Below are 24,688 nucleotides of genomic sequence, written 5' to 3' on the forward strand. Positions count from 1 at the left end.
GTCAATACCTTTACAACGTCATGGACTGCGCGAGTTATAAAGCCAAATTAACTGCTTGCGGGGCGGCGGGCTGGCGTGGGTGGGCGAAAAGGGCTCAATTACCGCTCAGCACATGTCAATCGGAAAGAGGCGTCCAATTGCTTATTCACGTGCGAAGGTGTCTGGGCTTGACAGAAAAGGGTTGCTTCGTTTGAGCCGCGCACAATTTGCGAGTGGGGCGCAAATCCAATATTTGCCCAGCGACAAGTCCCATATTCTCGCTTTCATGTCATCTGCGCGAGAAAAGCGCGAGCAGCCGTGTTTGGGCGACGAATTTAATGTTTGGTTTACTGTGTAGACGAGAGTTCGATTTTGGAGCTGTTGTATAACACAAACAACGTACCAATCTAATTGGATCCCGATGTCAGCCATTTCGAAATTCGTGCACTTTAAGTGCGGAATTTGTTTGATTTCGATGCCAAACCAGGTGAACTGCACACTTGTAGATCGAAATACATGCAGAAGGATCTTGTTTGTCGCTGTCCTTGATAGTTTACTCGTTATAATTTAACGAGACCCACAGAATGTAAAAGGTTTTATTTTAAATACAGAGTAAAAACACAAAGCTTTGTCATTTTACACGTTCAACAGACCAATTTAAGTAATGGGATGATTAAAGCATAAGTCTGCAAAATGAAAAAGTGCGATATTTTGTTATTACAAGCAGGTTTAGCAAGCCTTGTTTCTAAAACATACATTTTCGTTTTACAGCCCTTAATATAAGCGAGCATTTTAGCTTTGGAAAATATCAAATTCTGTAGTAAATAGGGTATTTGCATTGATAATAAGTCAAGACCAACATCAGTCTGGCCAAACACTTCAACCATTATGTAATGTAGCGAATGTAGGCCAGCTGTCGGTCTAATAGCCAATTGATTTATTAGTGTTAGAAATTGCAAGCTCTGTGTAGGTGAATGCATTATTAAGCACCAAGACAAGCTGATGAAGCCTGAATTGGCTTAAACGGGTGTTCTAGTTTAGGTGTCGGTGGTTAGATATAGAGATAACTTAAATTCATATCTTTCACTCACGGATTTCATCCACTTCAATATATTTATTGCAACACAGCACGTGGAAAATACACTTCTCATGTTGAACTGCTTGTGTGCCAATTTCAAAATCGAGCAATGTGAGACCGATCTTCATCCCTTTATTACTGTTTGTGACGTCGACCTCATTGCAATGATTCACTGCACAGAGAGATTAAATGCATAAAACCCCATGCATTAGATGCACCTGGCTAACTTCTGTGAGAGCGTGTCATAACATTTTGCGGAAGTGGCCTTCATTCGCTCGTTAACCAGGTGATTAGATTATGCCGATCTCGTGCACACTCGCACAGTGAGAGCATCGAAATTCGATTCATATGTTCTGCCGTGTGCCGCTGGACAGGAGCGGGTGGAAATTCCGATGATGACCCGGTGGCTCCAGTAATCCCTGAGCGGGCCGGCCAGCTAATCGAATTGCTGGCGTTAATTTCTGCATGACGAAGTCTGACAGGCGAGCAGAATTTACGGCCGTCTGATAATCGCGTCCTTGTTGTTTGCATCATGCGCTCGAGTAACGGGTGAATGTGTCTGCTGTTTAATTGATTCGGCTCGGATTAAATGCTGTGCGCACGCTGATTGGGTTTATATTTGTGTTTTTGGCTGCCATCCTCGCTCAGCATTGCTTGGATCAGCCTTTTCGTGCGAGCTCGTTATCAGCAGCTACAGGATCGAAATTATCTGCTGCGTTTGTTGCTGGGTTGTTAACTCATCGAATTTGTGCGATTCGCAAATGAGAAAGTTGGTAATTCGTGCAAATAACTTTGGCTTACACAGGCTTACAAATAAATGGGTATCACTAAATATTGTCTAGTGTCTTAAATTATTGTTTTTTTTTTGCGAAACCTTAATCTTTTAGCGTATTTCATCTGCGGTGTAAGAGAGGTGCTTGCTGCTAAAACATTAAGCCTAGTGGCGATACACCATTTTTTCAGTACATAATGTAACTTAATATGACCAACAACTTAAATGTTGACATCAAAGTCATCAAAAATTTAAAATTCCTTTAATTTGGAGTTTTTTAAAACCAAACTTCCACTTCTAATTGGTGTATGATCTTTTGTCATTTTTGGGGACTATCAATATTGCTTCCTTGCAAGCTGACTCTCACAAATAACCAAAATATACTCTCTAAGGCCACTCTCATATCGTACCTGAACAGCCAAGGCCGTAATCTCGTTTAATTACAACACTAGTTTGCGTGCAACAAGAGTTGCATGTTAGCTAGACAAATATTTCAATTTAAGTAATTATAAAATATATCTTTGTTCCAGTAGTTTTAATAATTAGGTAAAAAGTGCAGTCAATTTTTTCAGCTTATTTATATTCTTTTACAGATAATATGGAATTTTTATCTAAATTCAACTTCTTTTCTATCTTTTAGATTGAACACAAATAGAAGCCAAAAACTAATATTAATATTTGTGATATTATTGCTGAGATAATGGAGTTTTCTTGGAACTTTCCACTGGACAAGTAAGAACAAAATTAAACACAAACTGTTAAGGCCCACGGGTGACAGCAGAGCAAAGCCATTTCCTTCGACACGCTTGCAGAATTTTTTTCAACAGTTGCTGCGAAGATCCCCAAGGCTAGAGTCTCATTTTGGTGCGCCAAAATTTTCCGCTGTTCGCATTTTGCAGCTGCAAAGCGCAGAACAGACCTATTTTGTCTGAGCACACATACGTTGTATTAAAATTTCAAATTCCCTGCGTCGACACGCGTACGTAGTCTGATAAAAGCCAGTTTTGCACCATATCCTCGCATTAATCCCGTTCGCGTCAGGCCGGCGAGAAAGAGGCTTGTGCGCAGCGCTCTGACGGAAGAGAGCAACGTAAGTGAGCACTTTATTCGCAACATTCGTTATGAGCGCCCAAGAATGTGTATATTAGACTGAACATTTGCATTTGAGAGGCGGGCGTGTGCACCGCGCGGCGACGAGAGTAAATTAATGCAACACACAGCGACGTCGGCCGGCTGGGCACTTTTCTTGAATTCGCCAGAGAAGTTTTGACGAGAGAAGCGAGCATGCGGTCTCATTTGGAATGAAATTACTCTCGGGACTCGTCGCGTCACACACAAAACAGCAAATCCTTTGAAGTCCGCTCGTGCACCTTTGTATAATTCGCAGTTTTTGCTTCTTGGGAGAGCGCGCTGCACGCCATATCCAAATGTATGCGCGCCACATAAATTCTTTATGGGCTCGTAATTCATGCAAGAAATGTGTTGCGTTGTTGAGTGTATTTATAGCCGACAGTGTGTGTGTGAGCCGAGTTTGTTTTTATGTCTGCATTTATAACCAATATGAGTGTAATAACATTACGCTTTACGGGCGCGTCGGCGTGCTTTTGCTTCTTGGAAAACGGCAGTTGCATTCTGCACGTTAAAACAGTGTCGCGAAAACAGTCAGACGCCAGCTTTTCCGACCGAGAAATCGTAATAGTGATTCTAAGAAACTCATAGCACTTTGATGTATTTATTATTGCTAAACACGCGCATTCCTAGAGCAATGAACTGGCCAGCTTAAGGGTTGAAAAAGGTTTCAATAATTTCAGTCTGCTTTTTATACATCAAATAGTTGAGAGAAATAAAAAAATTTTCCATCTGATATTTTCACTGAAAATGCTCGACAGTTGATTGAGATTTTCCAATGAAAGAGGATGTTAAATCATCACATTTTACGTGTGTAGAAATTTTTTATTGTAATTTAAGCTGGCTTTAATACTTAAATTAAAATACAAAATTACTTACAAGGCCTCAAATTGTCAGGAATTTAAGACGTTGGTTATTCTTGCAGTACAAGATGGTTCATATACTAGGACTAAATAATGCTGTTTTAGATGTTTATAAGATACCATTTTTAAATAGAAATTTGAAAATTTGTCAAAAATTTCTAAGCTACTAGGCTTAAAAAAGGCATATAACTATAGACCATAAAAACGCCCCCTGAAAATGTGATTTTGTAGGAACGAAAATTGCTTAGATTGCTGGGTTAAGCACCGCACATTTATAAATTATCTATTTACGTCATAAAAGTGATAAAAAATTCCAACCCTGAATTATACAACACATATATACCCCAAAAATATGTCTGTTATATCAAGCTAAAATTTGCCTCTGTTGCTGTGGGAATTTCCGAGAAAATCGACTCTCACTCTTTTTATGCCTTTTACAGAGCCTCCTGAAAATCGTGATTTATTTTGCTAAGAGAAAAATTACCCTCACAAGCCAGACTCCGTATTGAATAAATTGCTATAAAAATTTGGCTGAGCTGAGTAAATTTTAGAGAGTAAGTGCAACGCCTGAATTTGATTATTGATTGGTCCTAAGGAACGGTCTTTATTTTGCGATCTTTCGTTTATAGAAAGTGTTGTTGTATTGAGAGACTTTATTTTCCACGGTCCTTATCTTACTTGATAAACTGCTCATTGAAGCCAACAATAATTATAATTCAATTGTTGCCCTGTATCAATCCACTTAGAAATGTGTTCATCGTGTATGTGCTTGATTTTTTTTCCAAAATTAGATTGAAACCTTTTTTGCATCACAATCAACGCGCGGACAAGAAAGTTGTAGCAAATACTATTGTTGTTTGTTTCCTATGTTTTTAATTTTATCATATAATTTATTTTGATGAGAGTATTTGATGTACAAATGACACAAAATTTGAAAAACACATGTCGAAAATACACACTCACTTCGCATTTTCACATTAACACCATTATCCGCAACAAATGAAGCCAATCAAGCAAACACCCGATGGGATGTATTTAGATCAATTTCCCAATCAATTTCGTGCAATTGCAAAGAACAACTATCGCAATTAAATTGCACAACAGCGAGCCTCTGCTCTGCTGAGTGAGCACAAACACGCGAGTTCGTTATTTACCGGCGCAAACACATTGCACGGCACAAACAAAAAATATAATTATCCACACGATCAGCACCCTTCGCAATGTTGTGTTAGTCGGAGCACACCCATTGCGCTGATGATCTATCAATATTTCATTACTTGCGAGGCGTCCCGAAAGCATGATCTATATGAGCATTTGGCAAAACCCGCATCGGGTGCAAACAATTCGTGTCAACACAAATACGCCCAAATGAGTGCGCTTGCTGCTCCCGCGTCGGAATGGAGAGCATCGACATACGTACATTACATATTTTAACAAGCAATTCAAAACAAACCGGCGTATGTGCAGTTAGTTCGCCGGCGCCGTTTAATTCGAGTCGCAAAACGAACAAGAGCAGCAGGCTACACGCTCGTCGCACTCACCCACCCGCGTGTCTGTCGACGCCGGGTTCATCAGCGTAGTTAAAATAATAATTTCAAAGCGTCATAGAACAAACATGAATAATTGAAACCGCACGAGTTCAAACACTATCGGGAAGGCAGCAGCAGAGTCTGTCACTAGATGGATTGTTTAAAAAATAAAGAGAACCGACAGGAGAGTTTTTTTTACCATACCCTCCGGCAGTTTTAACCATTTCATAATTATTAATTTTACCCGAAATTTTCCTCTTTTATTATTCTTTCGCAGCACTGTTGTTTTTAATGTTATATAATTTAAAAATTCTCCATTTTTTCGCAGGAAACTTCTTCGAGTGCGACTGCAGGATGAACTGGGTGCACGCTCTGCACAACGAGACCAACAGCGAGGTTGTTCGCAGCTTTTTGGAGGAGCTGACGTGCAACTTGAGCTCCGGTGACATTCCCAACGCCCTTCTTGAGCTGGAGAAGAGCAAGGCGGTGCAGCCAGTGCGTTCCAGGAATTCTGAATATGAGGAGGACTACGATGATGAGCACCTGCAGGTAGAGGTGGCTTCTTGATTTTTCGGCTTATATTTAGATGTTTATTCTCAGTCAAGTCAAAACAAATCAACCTAAAACAATCACAATAAAAATCATGTGAGAAAGAGTGATACTTCAGGTAAACAAGTGAACTAACGATGAAGTGAGCCCAGACCAGTAAATAATAATAAAGGCATCATGAATCACTCTGTAAAAGCTTGCTCTCACGTACGCCTTGTAGAGGGAGGGAAACTGTGCCGCCGAACAGTCATTCAGTGCGGGTGGTATATCTTTCAACACCATCAAGACCCCGGCATAAAATATATTTTAAATTATCCAAAGCTCACTCTAAATTACCATCAAAATACCTTATTTCAAAATTAAATCGTAATTTATTTAAATCAAGCACAAATGAATAAAATAGTTTAACATTAAAAATGTTTATATTAATTTTGAGGGGGTTGAAATAAAGCAATTTGAGGGTGGATCGATGGTAAACATATCCTAAACACTTCAGCTTACCGGGGGGAGATCGAGATGAGTGTAAGGGTGTTCAGTTTTTGCAATTCTGATGGTTAGAACGCGAGATTTGGAGTTGACAATACATATACAAAACAGGAAAATTAGAAAAATTCTTGTATTTTCGTGATTTTAATTGAATATCTTTGAGTAAAAGTCTTAATAGTCACCAGAAAGAATGATCGTTTCCTAGAAACATCACAATTGTACCGAAAATTTAGTCCATTTCGAGAGGGTTTTACTGTTATTAGAATGCTTCCGTTTATTATATATATCAAACTTTGATGGGGGTGACTCTGCTATTTTTGCAACTTATCACTTTGCTAATTCGATAGGATACTGAGACGCACAACTACCCTCCGGCGGCAAAGCCCGTGGCCTCGCCGAGCGGCCCCGTGACCCGCCACCTGCTGGAAATCCCGTCAGACCTGCTGCCATGCCCGTCTCAACGCACCGCCCCACCGCCACAGTCGTCACCCGTCGACTTCAACCTGTACTACCCGATCCTGTCGAGCGATGCCCTGGCTGTGCAGCCGCTGCTGCTGTCTACCCTCGCCGCCCTCGTGCTGGCCAGACTGATCTCGTGATTCACCAGCCGGCCCGCCGCTTTCGCAAGCTTTTCCTAAATCACACCGATTTTTTTTCAACTTTCGAACCTAAAACAACTGGCTGTCGGCGCGAGAGAACTCGAAGCGTGTGCGTTTGTCCCATTCTGAGCTGTAAATTGCCCCTTTGTTCACGCAGCTAGTGCAACAATTATTGCCATAGCCAAGAGGTTAGCTCCAGTTTATTTAATTCGCCCTTCATTATTAATATTGAGCGCGTAGGCGCTGTGAAAATGATGCTATTGACATCAAATGTCTCTTGGCGATCTCATTAGCATTCACTTTGCCATTGTAATATCACCGAGTTCTCTCGCTCTCTCTCTCTCTCTCTCTCTCCAGCAGCCGGGCCCTTTGTCTCTCCTTTGTTGGCAGAGCCTTGCACACGTATAATTGTGTGTGTGTGCACCAGCTCTGTGTGCATTCTGATATAATTATGCTCCATTGTGTTGTTTCCAGTAATGCAAGACACGCAGCTCGGAGGCTGATTCTGTCGGCCCAGCCTTCGAGGCAGGCGTTCGTTCCGAGGTGGATAGCAATCATTGCTTTAGTAGACATGGCGGTTAGACCCCATTATGTCCTGTTAATTTCACACACCTCACCCCTACATTGCATATAACGAATTCGGCGTGTCATAATAAGAGGTTATTTATGAATCACTCTTAGGTTTTAAGCAGCGTAGGTCTGTAATTAAGGAGAGGAATCTGTGAGGGGAAGGTTCTGTTTATATATTTTTTGGCGTTTTTCTCCTCCAACTTGTCACACATTGTCGCAATTCAAACGGGGGTTGTATGGCACTCGTTTTGTATACAAAAAAAAAGCTTTGCATCTCGCAAAAAATGATATTCCAGAATCACAAAGAGTGGCAGTCAATACAACACTAGTTTTGTAAGCGGAATTGGAAACCCATGGACTTGAGGCAAATAAAGAGGAAAGATGGAACCTGGATTTGAAAGGTTCAGACAAAATTTAGACTATATTAAGGTAAATAAAACTCGTGTTTGTGTACACTTTTAATGGGCCATTGACAGACTCTAGATCATCCGTGATTTATAAAACTCGTTTAGAATTCGAATCGCTTGGCCAAAAACCTAATCTGTGTGATTTTAGACAGGCCCTCTCTATTCTGATTTTTGAAACAGAGCTTAGAACATTCAGATTTCTTTAAATGTAATTTAAAGTTTAAACCATAGTTTTTTAAAGACCAAAAACCTTTGATTGCTTCTTCATCTCTGCTCAGGCTTTCAATTGATGATTTCGACAACACTGTCAGACATTGGTCCCAGAAATTAACCTGTCGAACTTTTTGATAAGTGTAAAATAAATATTAACGCTGATTGTAAGAGGCGAAGAGGTATTATAATAGGCCCTATTTGCCGTTACTTGTATCAATGTGCTATATTTGTAAACAGCTTACCGCATAAGTATTATTACACAGTAAAGCATTAGCGTAGACGTTTAATAGAAATAAAATTTTGGAGATCAAAATTTCAGCAGTGGGGTGTATGGAACAAGTTATGTATAGTGCAAATGTGCAGTGAAAGAGAGCGAGGAAATATTTCTGAACTAAAGAGAAAAGCTGTGTGTTACTACTGTTTTTCTTTCTCTCGAATTATTAAAAAGAACGTTCTATTTCCTCTTTCCCCGAATCACGAAACAATAGTCTGAATGTTAATTATACTGTTCCACTTCATGCATTTAAAGTTTAAGATAAAATGAATTGGCATCGTTTTTTGTAAAACTGGACTTTGTGCGAAATAAAAATCTTTCAGACAAGTAAATTTTGAACTTTTTTTAGCGTTCGAATAAATTTTCCCTTCTTGCCCAGATACGAAGGGCAAAGTGTCGCGTGGGTCACGCACGCAGGGGTATTTTTTCACTCGAGTACATTTCTCATAAATCTGTCACTCTGGAATCATTAATAATGAAGGGTGGGGTTGCTCGCTCTCGTGATATGTATGAGTGTGTGTGTGTGGACTGAATACCGGAAAATGGAAAATGCTTCAGAAAAAGGATATGCATGCGATGACGATATTTTTATTGCATATCAAAATATATGAGAGCGGCTTTTTTTGTAAAAGAAGCCTATAGCTGCAAATAATAAATCACGCACTCGTCGTTTTCAAAAAGAGCTTCTGCCAGCTTGTACTTCGCTCCTTAAACTTGCTTGCTTACGCAGCCTATTTTATTGTGCGCGAGATGTTTCTAACAAACGACTGACGAGGAGAAAAGCATGGACTTGAAGAATACGAAAGAAAATCTTAGATTGTTTATTTCCCTGCCATCTCGGTCCTTTTTCTTTGTATTTTTTGCTTAATTCTTTTTGTAAGAATATGTATATATCATTGTCCATGATGAGATCTTTATGTGAATCTGATTTACCATCTGAGACGGATTTTTTCGAGAGTAAAAAAAGAATAAGATAAAGGCTATATTGCACTTAAGATAAACTGTCAGCAACACTGCTTTTAAGGAATGATTGATAGTGTCACAAGGGTACAGTAACGTCAAAAGATCTAAATAAATTAAAATTAAGTGTACATTTTCCTGAAATATAATTAAAAATGTATTGGGGAAAAGGAAACGACAGGCGTTTGGTGGATTTTTAATATCTTTGTAAAGGTAAAATTCCACCTTTTCACGGAAAACAGAGAAACCATATTGAAAATTTACATTTCAAATAATTTTTTAATATCCGGGGAAAATTTGGTTTCAATTTGATTTTTATTATGGTTCAGCTGTAGGGCTATTTTGCCCAATAAATTACCATACCCAGACAAATATATATGGAAATATCATGATTATTAAAAAGAGGGTGAGATGTTGGTTCGTTAGCTCTTGAAGAACTGCTGTTAAGTTTTCATTCAGACGCGAAGGTTTGGTGGGAGATTGTTCCATAGGCGGTAGCACTCAACTTGAAAGCAGTTTTTGGACACTTCAACATTTACAAACGGGGCCAGTAGTTTTATTCTGTGCGCTCTCGTCCTGCCAAAAAGGTCAACAAATTTTTGAGTTGAAGAGGTCTCATCTGTGTAGTTGAAGGCGGCGGCTGACGGAACAGGCTACAGCCAAATTGTGGCCCGTTGGCGGATGAGCATTTTAACCAGCGATTGGTAACTGGTGTGCAACTGACAAAATTTTAAAAATGAAGTTCGATTCAGAGACTTATTGTTTCTCCAACAATTTTCGATTTATTCCACTGTTAAACCAGCGGCTGGACCACGTGACCCAAAATGAGCTGGCAGGCGCGGCGCAAACCGGCTGGCTGAGATCTCCATAAAGATTTTTTTATTCTAGGTATCGTTTGCATAAAATTAGAGCATAATTTTCTTTATGCAATGATCACTGTTTTTATTGAAGATACATTGTCACATTTATATAAAAGAGTGATGTCGTGTAATTTACAGAAATGGTAATGATTTTTCACAATTTTTCAAAGGAATCAAAAATGATTTCATACACTTTGCATGTTTTCTAAATTGAGATAAAATTAGCAAATCCATTGATATGTGACTCTTGATGTTACTCTTAAATTATAAAAATGAAACTAAACATTTCAAAGTGATCGATCCTCCATTTGCTGATGATATACTTTGGTCACAACTTGCTGTTAATAAGTATAAGTACAATTCTTACTCTTTCAAGCTGAAGGGCACAGACATTCTAAGAGGGTTTCGTTCATGTAAGGCAAAATTTCGTGAAAGGATGAACATCTGGCTTTTGCGTAGAAATTTTCAACAGTAACAATTGTTACAAACACTCACTATAAGAGGGCAAGTGGGGAAAGAAATAGGCGGGGGAGTGTGGTAAGTGCCGAGAATTCTTGTCCGACGATATCTCAAATCATGCATGCATGACTAGCTTATAAACATGATTTTATAGGCTAGAGCATTATCATAATATCCGTTGTATATATAAAATATTTCCATTTGTTTATTTGATATATGTAATAGTGTTCCTTTTCATATATATGATACAACAACAAATATTCAACTTCATGTACATTTAGAGTCTGCCTCTATACACACGTTGTATCCCGACACGCCAGCTCTTTTAAATTCAATGACTTGGCCGTCAGCTATCCTCACTCCCATTACATTTGAAGGCACGATTCCTAGACTCAGATTTGAATCCCACTAGTTCATTTGTATACTTGGACTGGTCCCAGGCTGCAGATCGGCATTTTAAAAACAACTAACTGTTCTGTTCACATGATGTAGTGGCGGCCCTCGCGTCGTGTCCTCACTTTTTGTCATTCTTGCTTGTTGGGTTTCACCCGAGGATACAACTGAGAGGAAATGAAATTATTAATATTTCAAAAACTCTAAAGATTAATTAAGGAACTTACTCCCAGAAGATTCCGAGGGACGTATCCTTCCTTGTTATTTATCTTCGACCACCACCATTCTCGTTCAAGCTCGTCTCCTTTTCTGAGAACAACAAGCTGCTCGCCATCATTGAAGCTCAGCTCATCACTGTTGTGGGCTTCATAGTCATAGACGGCGTAGACTACTCCTTGATTCAGGATACCCAATTTCTCTTGCACACCTGGATGAAAATAACAAGATGTATCGTTACGGCCTACAACAACTTTAAAATCTTCACTTACTGTACAGGTACTCGGAGCAGCCGTCGAAACCTTCCTCGTCCTCCTCGCATTTTTCAGCCGCTGTTTCAGTATCGGAATGAGTCGTGGCGAAAATGCAGGCGCCATGCTCCACGAGGAACTTGACCATGGCAAGATTATTGCAAGAGGCCGCGCAGTGGAGCGGAGTCCTGAAAGAAAACACACGTGTCAGCTGCACGCCACACTTTGAAAAGAGCCTAGCGGACATACCATCCATCACTGTCTTGGGCATTGACATCACAACCAAACTGCACTAGAAACTTGACTATCTCAAAGTGGCCAGCACAGATTGCGTTGTGGAGCGCCGTGATGCCCTCGTCGTTGGCGGCACTGGGGTTCGTCACCTGCCCCGCCGTCCTCTTCACCAGCTCGAGTTCACCTTCGAGGGAAGCGTCGAGCAGGAGGGCGAGAGGATCAAAGCTCACTCTTCTCATAGCAGCCTGTGGATTCAAATCGAATTTTAAAATCTGCAGGAAGTAGTAGGATTGAAAAATGATTAAATAATTGATTTTACAATGGCCACTGCCAAAACAATGAATGGAAGGCTACTAAAATGTCATATATACATAGTTGCAAAAAAATAGTATTACACACAAGCATCTTTCAGGAAGGTACACGAAACTTTTATTTTCTCTTTTATATATTTTTCGTGATTTTAGGAGCAGAAAGGATGGAATTTTTTGGGTTATATGAAATAACTCTATTATAGGGAGATGCGAGTTGCGGGGTTGTCAATTTCGTTACTCTTTACTGTTTTCGTTTTAACTCAAAATGGGTTTTCAACGATCGCTGATTCAAAATTATCTGCAGCTAATATGAATATTTTTTGGTGGTTAAGTGCTGCTGATGAGACCTGCGGGGCCAAAACAGCTGCTGTACAGTACAGCAGCACGACGTGTGCTGTTACGTTTCTTTTTTAATATAAATTGTTTTGCCTCTCATTCATTATTAATCACTAATGGGAGTAGACATTATAAAGCCAATTTAGTAAAAATTTCCCCCATGTGGATTTTTTTTAAGTTGACAAAAATTACCTGTGCTTTGGAAGCTCCCTTGATTTTAAGGCCACCTTTTCTTGCTCTCTTGGCTAGCTGCTCTCCAGCTAGAAAAATAGAAAATTTCTCAATTATAACACATGATTTAATTTTCATCCAAGCTTGTAAATACAATTTTGAAATCTTTCAGTCAAATCAAGCGAACAGTATTTCTCCACAAAATCATTCCTTACACAAATGCTCCTGATTGATGTTATTCATGAGGTCGACATTGTCCAGCTTCTCCTCGTTGGACATCACCCTGTCCGGCTCGTCCACCGAGGTCTCCTTCAAGGGAGGGTCAGACAAGTGCGGGCTGAGGTCAGCCGGTGGCGGTTCGTTCTCGGGGAACAGGAAGGCTGGCGGCATTTCGATTCGCCTGTTGCTGGCGACTGAGGCCTTCAGCTTGGGCTGCTCGACTGCCATCAAAGGTTTTTTGAGCACCAAAGGGCGAGCCTTAATGGGCAACTCACTGTTGCTCCTCTGCTGCTGACCCGGTGAAGTCTGCGGCTCGTCCGATGGGGGGTCCGTCACGGGTGGAGGCGGCGGCACGGGCGAACCCGCCTCCTCATTCGGAGAATTTTGCTGCGAGTTCTGTTGCTGCTGTTGTTGCAAGAGCTGTTGGAGTAGGCGAGGTGGTGGCGCGGGCTTTGGTGGCAAAGCAGGCCGCGTTTTTGTGGTCGTGGCGCCTTCTGAGTGGCCATCGGGAGTGCCAAGAGGAGTTGAGGTACTTTGAGGCGGGGACAAGGTGAGGTTCTGAAATGATTATTTTGAATTAAAATATTTTAATTACAATTTTTAAATATCTAACTACAACAAAATTCATATGATGGAATTACAGCCACTATTTCAATAAATGAAGTAATACAAATTTAATTCAAAACTTGGCTCACTTGCAAGACAGCTCCAGAGTTTTGGCTTTTACCCTGGTAGATGGGGGAAGGCTTTTGTGCAGGAGGTGGCATCGCAGGCGTCTGCTGTTGGTTGGGCGTAGAAACCACGGATGGAGCCACACTGCTCACTGGGCGCTACAATCACAAAAATCAATAAGTTATAAAAGTGCCTGTGTCTCTATCGGAGTAAAAAATCCCTAGAGCACAACTGTGGCCACAGAACAAAGTGGTCACAATGGTATGCTGCGGCCAAAAAAACAATTCCAAATGCCTTTACTATTTAATAATTAAAATAACGCACAACCTGTTGCGTGGAGAGCGGGGTGCTGGGGGCAGAGGTCACCGGCTCTTGTTGCTGCTGACCTGCATGGGGCAAGTGACTGGCGCCTGCCACCTGTTGCACCATGGAGGCCACATTTTGGGCCAATTCCGAGCCGCTCAGCCTGTGCGAGCGGACCCCATTGCTGGCACCGCCGACCGGTTGGCCCCTGGAACCAGCAGGGGCCGGAGGTGGTGGTGGGGGCACGTACGCAGGACCACTTTGTAGTCTGAAAATGGAAATATAATTAAGACCCCACAAAGGAATTAATGAGTGGAAGTAAAGAGACTAAAATTTAAATGAATGTCGACAAATTTCCTCTTTATATTCAGGCAAGACACAAAAAGGAACTAAGTGTAAAAAGGTTTTGTTTAGATTTTTATAACAATAAGACAAGTTTTAAACTGTTTCTAGTAGTTTCTTTTTAGGAAGTGCTTTAAAAATTTTCTTTTTGATTACAGTTAGAGATATATTTAATTCCCCACGTTCATGAACAGTATTTTTTCAACTACGCACTTAAAATTTGGTCATTTTTTGTTCTGCACAAAAAGCATAAAATAAATTACGAAATAGCCAACTGAACAGATCCCAATAAGGAAAAGGACGGTTATTGAAAAATTTGAGGAGATAAAATAAATGCCACATTTCCATACTGTAAAGCTTGCTGTTTCGACCCAACAAGCCCCATCAGCGTTACTTTGCTTCCAAACAAAATTAACACCCCAATATCAGTTGCAGAAAATTCTGAATCAATTGTCGTTGAAAAATCCAACTGCAGTGTTTACTGATCACAAACGAAAAGAATAGTGAAATCTTGTCAACCCTGCTAATCATCCCCCCTGCTATTTAGTATTCCCTCACAAAAATTCACAAGCCTGAAATTCCAACCTTCATTCTGAAGCAATTTTAAAGAGTTAACATTTTGCTTCTATCACGAAATCTATATGGTAAAAAATATTTTTCTATCCTAAAAAAAATCAGTCCCCATCTTCATTAAGATCAGTGCAGAAAATTGCTCATTTCGTAAAGTTCATTCCATTTTTGTTATTTTTGACTGAGAACTGATACACAGCAATTATAGTTAAAAAAAATATTTGAAGACAATAAACCAAGCTGACCTTTGCTGTTGTTGAGAGGGTTGATTTGCGTTTTGCTCCTGCTGCTCCTGACTCACACCAATCGCCAATCCCTTTTTGGCGTTGGCAACGGTCGGGGCGCTGTGCACCAGGTTGACCATATTATTGTAATTGTTGTTATTGTTCACGTTGTTGTTATTATTATTCATGTTGGGCTGGAGGTCCTGGTTCTGCTGCTCAGCCGCCTTGCTGGCCGCCCTGCTGGCGGCCAGCGAGGCCGCGAACTTGGTGTTGTATGGCAACGTCTGGTACTTGGGGTCGCTTTTGCTGAGCTGCGGCGGTGGGGCCTCCGGCGCCATCGGGGGATTCCGTCTCCGGATGAACGGCTCCACGGCCGCGATGTTGGGCCTGCTCGAGTTGCGCGGCACCGCGTTAAAATTGGGACCGCCCGTCGACTGCTGCTGGGACAGCTGCGAGGCCAGTTGCTGGTTTAGCACGCGTTTGCGGTGAAGCCGCTCCTGCAGCTCCGAGATTCGCGCGTCTATCCGAGCCATTTCTTCGTGGCGCGCCGTGATCGCGTCCCGCTGTTGACTCAGCTTTTGACTCTGTTGCTCATTCAGTTTGTTGCGGTACTGCAACAGTAACAAAACTGGTAAGAACCCTTATTCAGTTGCTGAAGAAACAAATCAGTCCCATCTTGCAATTCAACAACAAACCAATCCATTACGTTCCGCACACAGAAAATCGGTTAGTTTCCATTTTTTTATTGATATTACTTTCTCCTCATTTAATTTGATCACTCGAGCCAGTCTTAAATGGCCAATCAACTTGAGTGCTTGCCGAGAAGACAAACAAGAAACCGAAACGAGCGCATACTAACATACTTTGATCCGTGGGTGGCGCGCAATTCACGGAGTTTTAATTAAAGCAACGAGATTCCCCGTTCATAGAAGGGAAATAAATGCAGATGCGACAGAGAGCGACCATACAAACAGCACAGTCTGCAGGCTCTATCGAGAATCGAAAAGGCAAAGTTTAATTTAATTTAGCAGTGCAAATAAAGCACAGGCAAAAAGCGTATATCGATGAACCACCGCCCTTTTCATTTGACGGCGCCCGCCTCTCTTTCGCCGGCACTTTTTTTCGCCAACTGTTCCACAAAGGGAATTCACGCGCAGCACAATGCGCGCCTTTATCTCTCTTGCTCGCTCTCTTTCTTTCTTTTCTGCTGCCGTTTTATGTTTCTTTTTTGCCGATACATCACGTTTATTAAGTCTGCCGCGCGAACGAAATAAATGAGACGACGCCAGAAGGAAAACTAGGTGGAGCCGAGGGGTGAAAACTCGACTTTTTCACTCTTTATTGGTGCCGTAACTTTGACAAAATATACGCTCGTTCTGCGTTCAAGTGCAGAATGTTGTTTGGCCAAATAGCTCTCAGCCACTGACTTATTTACCCAGACCAACCCTTGGCCGCGCGCAGCAATTTATATTAAGCCCAAAGTCGGCAACCATTTAAAGTGAATTTATTGGCCATGTTGAATTTTTATGGCCGAACGTGCAACCGGCACCACCGACATGCAAATGAGATGGAACACAATAAATTGTATCCGGACCGACTATTACAAGCCGCGAGCATCTAAATCAATGGACCCGTCTTAGTACCAATAATTTTTTTATTTAAATATCAAATTTCCCCGTTGAGTGATATAAAAATTTCATTTCCCCTCGTCAAAAAGTGTAGCGAAAACAAAAAATATCGGAAAACAGATTATTTAGTCACCATCAGTTCTCGGCGAAGCTTTTCAAGCTCCAACGCTGCTACAGAGGGCCCATTATTAGCGTTATTAGCTCCGGTGGAGGCGGCTCGGCCCCTCTTGACCTCCTCCAGCTGACGGGTCAACTCCTCCACTTTGGCCACGGCCATGCAAAGCTCCTTTTCCTTCTCATTGAATAAGGCTCGTATCGAGTCCAAGTCGGAGGCTGAAACAAAAGGGCATAATCCTATTAATTAAAGGCAAAGGGGTGCGGTAAAAAAGCCAATTAAGTGTTCGTCAAATGCTAAAATCAAAACCCATAACATTTCCGTTTACGACGCACACGTGTAATTGCGTCGGCTGTTTTTACGGCTGCTCGGTAATTACCAGCGGGAAAAAAGGTAAAGCTGGGGTAATCAGGTGGGTGGTTTATTCGTAAATGCAACCCGATTTGCAGCACTGCACGCAGGGATTAATTAACAATAAAGCCAGGCAAGTGCGTTCGCCGTAGAATTTCTGAGGGCGCGGACGCTGCCTTCGAGGTTCAAGTGCCGAAGGGATCAAAGCGGAGGACCATCACATTTCGAGTGTGCTCTTGACGCAATAAACATCGTACCGCGTGACTAAGTAGACTGTCGTGCATGGGAGCTATGAGCTCAATTTAGCCAAAACTGGTTTGAATCTGTGACAATGGCATTATGGGGTAGAATTGAGTCCAATTAGCTGACATAATTAGAGCGCGGAAATTGATACATCACTATAGGCAGAATACGCGCGTAAAAGCACGTCAATCCTCTGACGATTTCGTCGTTTTGACGGTTGATTTTTTTTGTGTGGGAGCGGGAATATATTCCACAGTTACCTCAAAGTCTTGAAAGCGAGTTAGCTTTGCTTGGACCCAAAAGGCGAACACACAGACTGAGCGGATTAATTGGTTGATGCAAAAACTGTTGGCTCAGTTTGTTTACATTTGGTACACCAGCAAAGTCTGAGTTTCGAAAGCTTCAAATTAGCAAGTAATTGATATATGCGTGGCTGAATTCTGTTCCACGCATGATAAATTTAAAAGTGACATTTCCTATTCCTTCCTCGTCCGCTAGTTTGCACTCCACCGGCTTATATACACAATGGTCTGTCCGAAAACACTTTTCCGCCCGGCGGGAGTGGCCTCATCCATACCGCAGAATGCAAATAAGCATAATCCTCGATGGAGGAGCGGTGGAAAACAGGTATGCAACAAGCCGAGGGCCAAATTGCCATGTTAATTGCGATAGAATTAATAACGCCAGCGCTGGAAAGGGCTCAGATTTATTCCGGCCAAAACAATGCGGATGGCGAAATGGCATCTTCCTTCTTGTTACATAGAGATTATATTTCGCGGTGAATAGGATTCCAGTACGAGCAATTGGTGGGGTTCCTTCCCATTGTGGGCACAGAGGGAAATTGCTACTCTGCTGGCCCAATTCTGGCAATCCACCAAAATAGAAACAAACAAACGCCAGGCGCCCAGCAAGCCAATGCTAAATTCCTCACTATTGTGTGCCCAAGAGGTATTGGCTACCGCAATATATACTGCACAGAATAAATATATTGCTCTCCGTTCGTGCGATAACTTGGTCCGGCAATCAACTTGTGGCAATAAAATGAGATGAAACCTTTGATAACTCTGTGTAATTTCCTGTTAGCGCAGTCTAATTGAAATACTCTTCCAACAAAGCAGCTCGGCAACGCAGCTCTATTCAAATTTAGAATGTCATCAAATCAATAGGATTGAGACAACCAACGATAAATAGTCAAACTCGTTAAAAAGGGAAATTGCAGTGGTTTACACAGCGCAACTCACTACGAAATTGAAATTTTTATTCTATTTTTGGAAGGCAATCAGTCTATATCAACAATACTTTACCAATTAAACAAAATTCATAAGTGCAGGACATTTTAAATTACTACACTGCAAGTCAGGAAATCTCACTCCGCCGGATGTCACTGCTGTGTGGTGCAAAAAAACTCACCTTTGACTTCACAGGCATAGTGACATGCGGTGGGATGAGATTTTCTCACCCTTGCAAAAAAAAGTCGTTGAAAATCAATCAACTGCATTCTTTGCCGAGCACAATCAAATAGAAAAACTAGAGATTAAATTTTGTGTCACTTGCTCTCATTGCGACAAACTTCCTCTTACCAAAATTCAAGAACCCAAAGATTAATCCTTTATTTGAAATATGTCAAAGTGAGACATTTTTCTTCAGTTATTTAGAATTCAGGGGGAGGGGCGAACAATCCGTGTGCCTACTACCAAACTAAATGATTTTATGGCAAGGTGACGTGTAATCGTGAAATATTTCCCCATATAAGAGTTGAGTTTAGAAATATAAAGGTTGAATAATGTTAAATTACACTGAAATATTATTTTTGATCCCTATAGTTGCTGTCTTGAATTGAAATTGTGGCGCATCGATCACTAGCTCCAACATAAAAAAATTAAGGACATTTTTAAACCAGCATATTATGCAGCAGCATGCCCAAAGACTCCTCCAAAGTAATCGTGGAAGCAGCATCCACCTCTGCAAATATCGCCAAACAACACGGTGCTTGACTTCTGGCGCAGAACCGGTGAGAGCCAGCCACTCGCTTGGCTGCATGCAAATGCATAGTCGGACGTGGGATTAGCCGTCTGGCGGGACGGCAGCGAGCTGGAAAGTGTGCAAACACATAAATTCAATAGCACACACACAAGCACGCACGCACGAAGGCAGGCCGGCTCGTCAGCCGGTAGTTTTCAGTTTTATCCAGGGAATATTGTCGGTGCCAGGCGTGCCAGGCAGCGCGCTGCGAGATGTCTGGCAAATGTAGATAAGATTCGCGTTTCATCTCACTCGGCTGGTGCTGTTCAGCGTTCGCACAGAGACGGTGGGCGATGCAGCCATAAACAACGGACGCAGCATGCACGCCTGTATCCCACGGGCGGTATTTGGCCTGAACGGATCAGTCCCGAGAATAATCTCATAAATAAATTGATTGCCCCACTCTCGCGTACGGCCCAGTTTTTGCAGTACTAGCACGTTTTTGCAAACAACACTAATTGCAAATCAATTACCGCTCAAGACGCCGCTTTTTATCGATTGACACAAGTGGGTTGCCGAGACGAAATTGCTTGTTTCAGGCAGCTGCACTTGTCGTTTGGCATTACCGAGTGAAAATTTTATTGGCTCGAGCGGCTCGAGGGCGGACGGGTAATCGAGTATTCCGAATGAAATTTGGGGCCCTGCGTGGAGGCGTTCTTCGTTCTTATTCCGTCGCCGTTTTAATTGATTTTTCCATCGGCTTCATAGCTATCACGATTGCAAATCTCTTTAAATTTAAATTAAGGGGTATGACCCGGAATAAAATCCCTCACGTGAGCCCGGTCGTTTAGTTGGAGTTAAGATCGATAGGTAATGGGAAATAGCTTTATAAGGTTTTCCCCTAACGCTTTTATACCAGACGAGGAAAAACTTTGTTTGTTTTTCATTATCCAAAATAAACTGGCAAGGATGCAGTAAATCTCTAATTAAACTTGTGTAACAAAAATTTACACATTGTTGTTCTTCAAGAGAAGAGAGACGCAAGGGTAATTATGTTTTGCCACACAAACACTGTTGCCAGTAGTTTTCAAGCGTCATCTACGCCACAAAAGTTAACAGGCTAATAAAGTGGACCATTAAAAAGGAATATTGCAGCACTTTGGTTATTATTGCAGGAGCAGCAGGGTCGAAATGAAAATTATGTTGGACAAACGCTAAGCGCTGTGAATGTGTGTTGCGCTTCCCCCGCAGTATAATAGTGCATTTAATTACCGATCTAGAGCTCCCGCGGTGTGCTGCAAGATGCTCGTCAGCAGGAAATTGGGCCATAAATTGAGGGCGTAATTAAATTTCGATTCTGCTTTGAATTCAATATATATTCGGCGCGTTAAATTGCTTGGAAGGTAAAGGAAAATGACTTTTAGCCCCTCGGTTCGCGCAGATTAATCTTCGCGAGAGGGCGAAAACGAAAGACTCTTCCAAAGTTTATGTACCATCTTGCTGGTGTCTTCAGCGCTTGTTCGCCCTCTCTGATTCGGCAAGCAAACATAGCGTTAGCGCGATTTCAGCAAATACATGTTCATTCAGGAAACACCGACTTTTGTGGCACGAGTTACTTGGATTTGGTTAATGGAATGGCTAATAGAAAGCAACAAACTCGCAGCGGCTCGTCACGCGCGCGCCGACGAAATTTTAATTTCCTTGCAAATTGCCTCTTTATTTACTCGCGGCAGCGGCGGCGGCGCTCTTCATTCGGAGCAGAGAGGCACAAGAAGATTCATTCGCACACAGCATCCCGCAACGTGTACGCGCCTTTATTATGCAAATTAAGCGGCTGCATCCAACCGCCTGCCGAGACACGTGGCGGCTTCAAATATTTTTGTAATTAAAAATCGCGGGAGCAAAAAAAGCGGTAGGCAAAGTGGCGGCGGCTGGCTGGCAGGATGAGGAGCAGCTCTCTGTGAATTAAAGAACCGATGCCAGGAGAAAAGTCAAAAGTTCATTTATATGCAAAGCTGTGTGCGCTCTCTCTCACTCGCTCTCTTGAAGTCGGTCGGTCGGGGCCGGAGCTGGCTGGCTTGATTAAAAAATACAAAAGCCACCCTATTAGACTCTCCGCCGGCGGATTGAAATCCGAGTGGCGGAGCACGGGTCTGAGTGAAAAGTGAGCTCCCGCGTCGTTTAATTTTGCAGCCAGGCTAGAAATCAATGAGGAATTTGCATCAAAATAACTCGCCATCTTGCGCTATCCAATCAAAATAATTCCCTTTTGCAACGGTTGCATTTCCATTAGGATATATCCATCTTTTTTATCCCCACGAGCAAGATTATAGCTGGTGTGTGTGGATTTCCAAGCGCGCAGCGCAGGATAAATTTATGCGCACAAACCTAGAGTGCGGCTCTCCTTTCTGTTTGCGCTCTGCAAATTTCTGCTGTCTCAGAAGATTTGTGCGCTAGATCGTTTTCGGGTGAAAAACGAAAGCTGAATACAAACTGTCGCATTTCAGCGAAGAGCAATTCGTACAATTTGTCACCGCGCCGTTGTAGCAGGCTAAACAGATGCTCCAACTGATAATTTCGCAATTTGCTTACAAGGTGGAGGAGAAAGAGAGAAGAAGAAAAGACTTTGAGATGCATCTGCGGCAGCGACATTCTCAAGAAAGCCGCGCTTATCAGTTGAAAGGAATTTCCCCACAATCTTCTCTCACACACAGGCGCGCATTAATTTGTTTGCGGTGAGATGCGAATTTTCGCCGCACTCTTAATCGCACTTCCGTGGGAAAACGGCGGCGCTGTCTCGTCTAATGACGCAACTCACGGAACGAGTGAAATTGCGCGTCTCCGAGAGCACGTTTGATGGCCGAGCAGGGCATCGTTACGTGCAGCATCCAATCGTGGAGTTATGGTATTTTTACGTGACCCACGGTTAAACCACTTTGCTTATATTCGCTCGGAGGACGAACCCGACGAGAAAGAATGAAATCGGTCCTCAAAGAGCAAGGGACATTCTGCGGCTGACAGCGCAAACCACAAAGCACGACAATCGTTTGATTGCTATTAAAAAGCAGCACAAAAATCCAGCCTTTTCGTGACGCCGCAGGCATGAATATCATTTTGTTTTTGTGTTTTAACATTCTCATTCTGTGCACAGAATGAAAATCAAACTATCCAAACAGACGATTTTTTTATCCGCAAGAGTTCAGAATCATCTGCAGTTAAATTTGTGGGCAAAGAATTGGTTTTGCTGATTGCTGAAGGGCTGCTGTGTACAGCACGAGCACAAGTAAAATATTTGTTCTCTTCAATTGGTCACTTTTTTAGCCATCCATGCTCTTTTTCCTTTTATAATTTTTAAAATTGTTATAACTGCAGCCTTTGAAGGGGTTTTTTTGCAGACATATGTTCATGAAACACTCTTGTTACAATTTTTCACAGATTGCAAAAAATCGACCTCATGCGCGAGTGAGGACTTTGAGTGCAAATATTATAATTAACGAATTAACTTTTACCAATTACTCGACGGTGATAAGAATGTTAAAACTTTGAAGCGAAGCAAGTGCGCAATGAACGCTGATCTTCTTATTTGACCTTTTTTGTACCCTCTTAGTGTTTAAAAAACATTCAATCATAATCGGAGCCTTTAAACATTGAACAAACTGCTTGAATGAAGCTCCCCTTTGGCATTTCAGGTTCGTCGCTCCTGATAACTTTTCTTTATTTTTTTTCGCCCACTAAAAAGTTTTCCAAGGAAGCAGGTGAAACGAGTCTGGAAATGTGACTTATGAGGTGTTTTCCTTCCTCGCGGGGCGGAAAGGGTCTCAAGTTACAAACGCCAACTAATTATTTATCTGTCCGAGGAGAATAAGATTCGCAACATAGCTCTCTCTTCTCTTCTCGGTCGGGGTGCGCGAAAGTGCGATAAATTGCGCCTCCGTGTCCCGTTGATTGCCGGCGGCGCCCGAAAGAAGAGGATATTAGAGGGCTGTTTTTGCCGTCAGCGCAGCATCAAGTAGGAAGTGCGCCGGCGAGCTGCCGAGAATCGCGCCCTCGCACACGCCTGTAGAAGAATAAGGAATTCCGGTGCAATAAATCAGGAAGGCGGCTGCTGGAACATTACTTTGAAAGTAGTGCGAGCACACACACACACACGACTCCGAGGCCTGGAGTTTCTTGGAAAAGGATGTGTGACAGTAACTCCTCGGCTGTACCTCGAATTCGATAATCCTCCAGCACCTTTCGTCCTCGAGGACGAAGTTAGTTCCATTCGGATTTAATGAAAACAGCCACACACACACGGCTCTCGGCTCGGTTTCGGCAGCATTTTTCTCGTGACAATCTTTCTCGGCCAAAATACACGAGGTGGCTTTAAAGTTTACCTTGGCAGCTACCAAACTTGCAGCCAACTTTTTAATTCGAAAAGTTTGCTGCGCATTACGGATGAGCCGGCCGTTTTTTCCGCTGACTGCCGGCGTAATGAGTTTAGCAGCGGGCTCAAAACTGTTTTCTGCTTTGGCAGCTCCAGAAAGGCATTTTATCACCCGATGATTCGCAAAGGCGGAAATTCGATTTGAATACCCTTGTTTCCGTCACGTTCGTCGGCGACCTTTTAACGGCTACTGGTGCGATTCGCCAAATCGGCCGATGTGCCCAATTACGGCGCGGCTAATCTGCGGTCCAAGTCGTGCCACTGAGGCGGTGCCAGGTGCAATAAATGGCCTCACATCAGCAGCCCGGCGAATTTCCTGATCGCGCGCGCGATAACGGACGTCCAGTGGCCCTTTTGTGCGGTCTCTCGTCGTCGTCGGTGGTGCGGACGGAGGCGATCCTCGAGTGTAATTGGTGTGGGAACACGCTCGGCAACAGTGCGTCGTCCTGACGTAACATTTCGGCGCCCCAGGCTTTTGTTCGCTCTGCCTCTGAAGATGCGGCTGCTGAGGCTGCGATGTCGGCGATGATAAGGAAGCAGGCAGGCAGGCAGGCAGGCAGGCCAAAGTATGTCGAATTTGACAAAGCCTTTGTGCCTACGCGGAATGCAGCCCTCTCAGGAGAATTTAAAAATGCGTTTGCAGAAAAAAAAACTCTGTGTATAACACAACGGAGGATCGATCCACTTGCCCACTGCTAGATTTATTCGTATTCATAACGCTTATCTGGCATCGCGCTGTTTGTACAGTACTTACTTTGGTTCGTCTTTAACCCGCTCAAGGCAGCGTTCGTTCACCTGTTTTGCCGACTCACCTGCTGCTCTCTGGTCAGCCGGCGTTCCCACCGCGCGCGCGGCAAAACAAGTGGCGGTCGAAATTGCTCTCATTTGCATAGGACCAAAAGAATACCCGGGCCTATCCCCCGACTGATGCGAGCAGAAAAAGTTGTTTGCCGGGGTCGAATATGTGCGTGCGATATGGTGTCATAAGCGGACAC

General features: G+C 42.6%; 2 protein-coding genes across 12 annotated transcripts in view; one reads left to right on the top strand and one right to left on the bottom strand.

Annotated features, from left to right (window-relative positions):
* The window catches only part of LOC135942347 (connectin-like), a 131,123-nt gene extending 122,344 nt beyond the window's left edge, over window positions 1-8,779 (top strand). For all 3 annotated transcript variants that reach the window (XM_065488416.1, XM_065488417.1, XM_065488415.1), the window contains 2 exons: window positions 5,678-5,898; window positions 6,732-8,779. In XM_065488416.1, the coding sequence (XP_065344488.1) occupies window positions 5,678-5,898; window positions 6,732-6,983 (473 nt within the window). In that variant the 3' untranslated portion in view covers window positions 6,984-8,779. The remainder of the gene's footprint in view (window positions 1-5,677; window positions 5,899-6,731) is intronic.
* Window positions 8,780-10,323: 1,544 nt separating this feature from the next.
* Window positions 10,324-24,688, bottom strand: part of ASPP (Ankyrin-repeat, SH3-domain, and Proline-rich-region containing Protein) — a 110,421-nt gene continuing 96,056 nt past the window's right edge. For 8 of the 9 annotated variants that reach the window (XM_065489828.1, XM_065489830.1, XM_065489834.1 and 5 more), the window contains 10 exons: window positions 16,730-16,929; window positions 14,990-15,579; window positions 13,857-14,100; window positions 13,553-13,687; window positions 12,854-13,415; window positions 12,660-12,727; window positions 11,836-12,065; window positions 11,608-11,774; window positions 11,347-11,546; window positions 10,324-11,286 (listed from right to left, as the gene is read on the bottom strand). In XM_065489828.1, the coding sequence (XP_065345900.1) occupies window positions 11,251-11,286; window positions 11,347-11,546; window positions 11,608-11,774; window positions 11,836-12,065; window positions 12,660-12,727; window positions 12,854-13,415; window positions 13,553-13,687; window positions 13,857-14,100; window positions 14,990-15,579; window positions 16,730-16,929 (2,432 nt within the window). In that variant the 3' untranslated portion in view covers window positions 10,324-11,250. The remainder of the gene's footprint in view (window positions 11,287-11,346; window positions 11,547-11,607; window positions 11,775-11,835; window positions 12,066-12,659; window positions 12,728-12,853; window positions 13,416-13,552; window positions 13,688-13,856; window positions 14,101-14,989; window positions 15,580-16,729; window positions 16,930-24,688) is intronic. The other variant, XM_065489829.1, reaches the window with a different exon arrangement.

This window comes from Cloeon dipterum, chromosome 4, assembly GCF_949628265.1.
Source record: "Cloeon dipterum chromosome 4, ieCloDipt1.1, whole genome shotgun sequence".
Taxonomy (NCBI): Eukaryota; Metazoa; Arthropoda; class Insecta; order Ephemeroptera; family Baetidae; genus Cloeon; species Cloeon dipterum.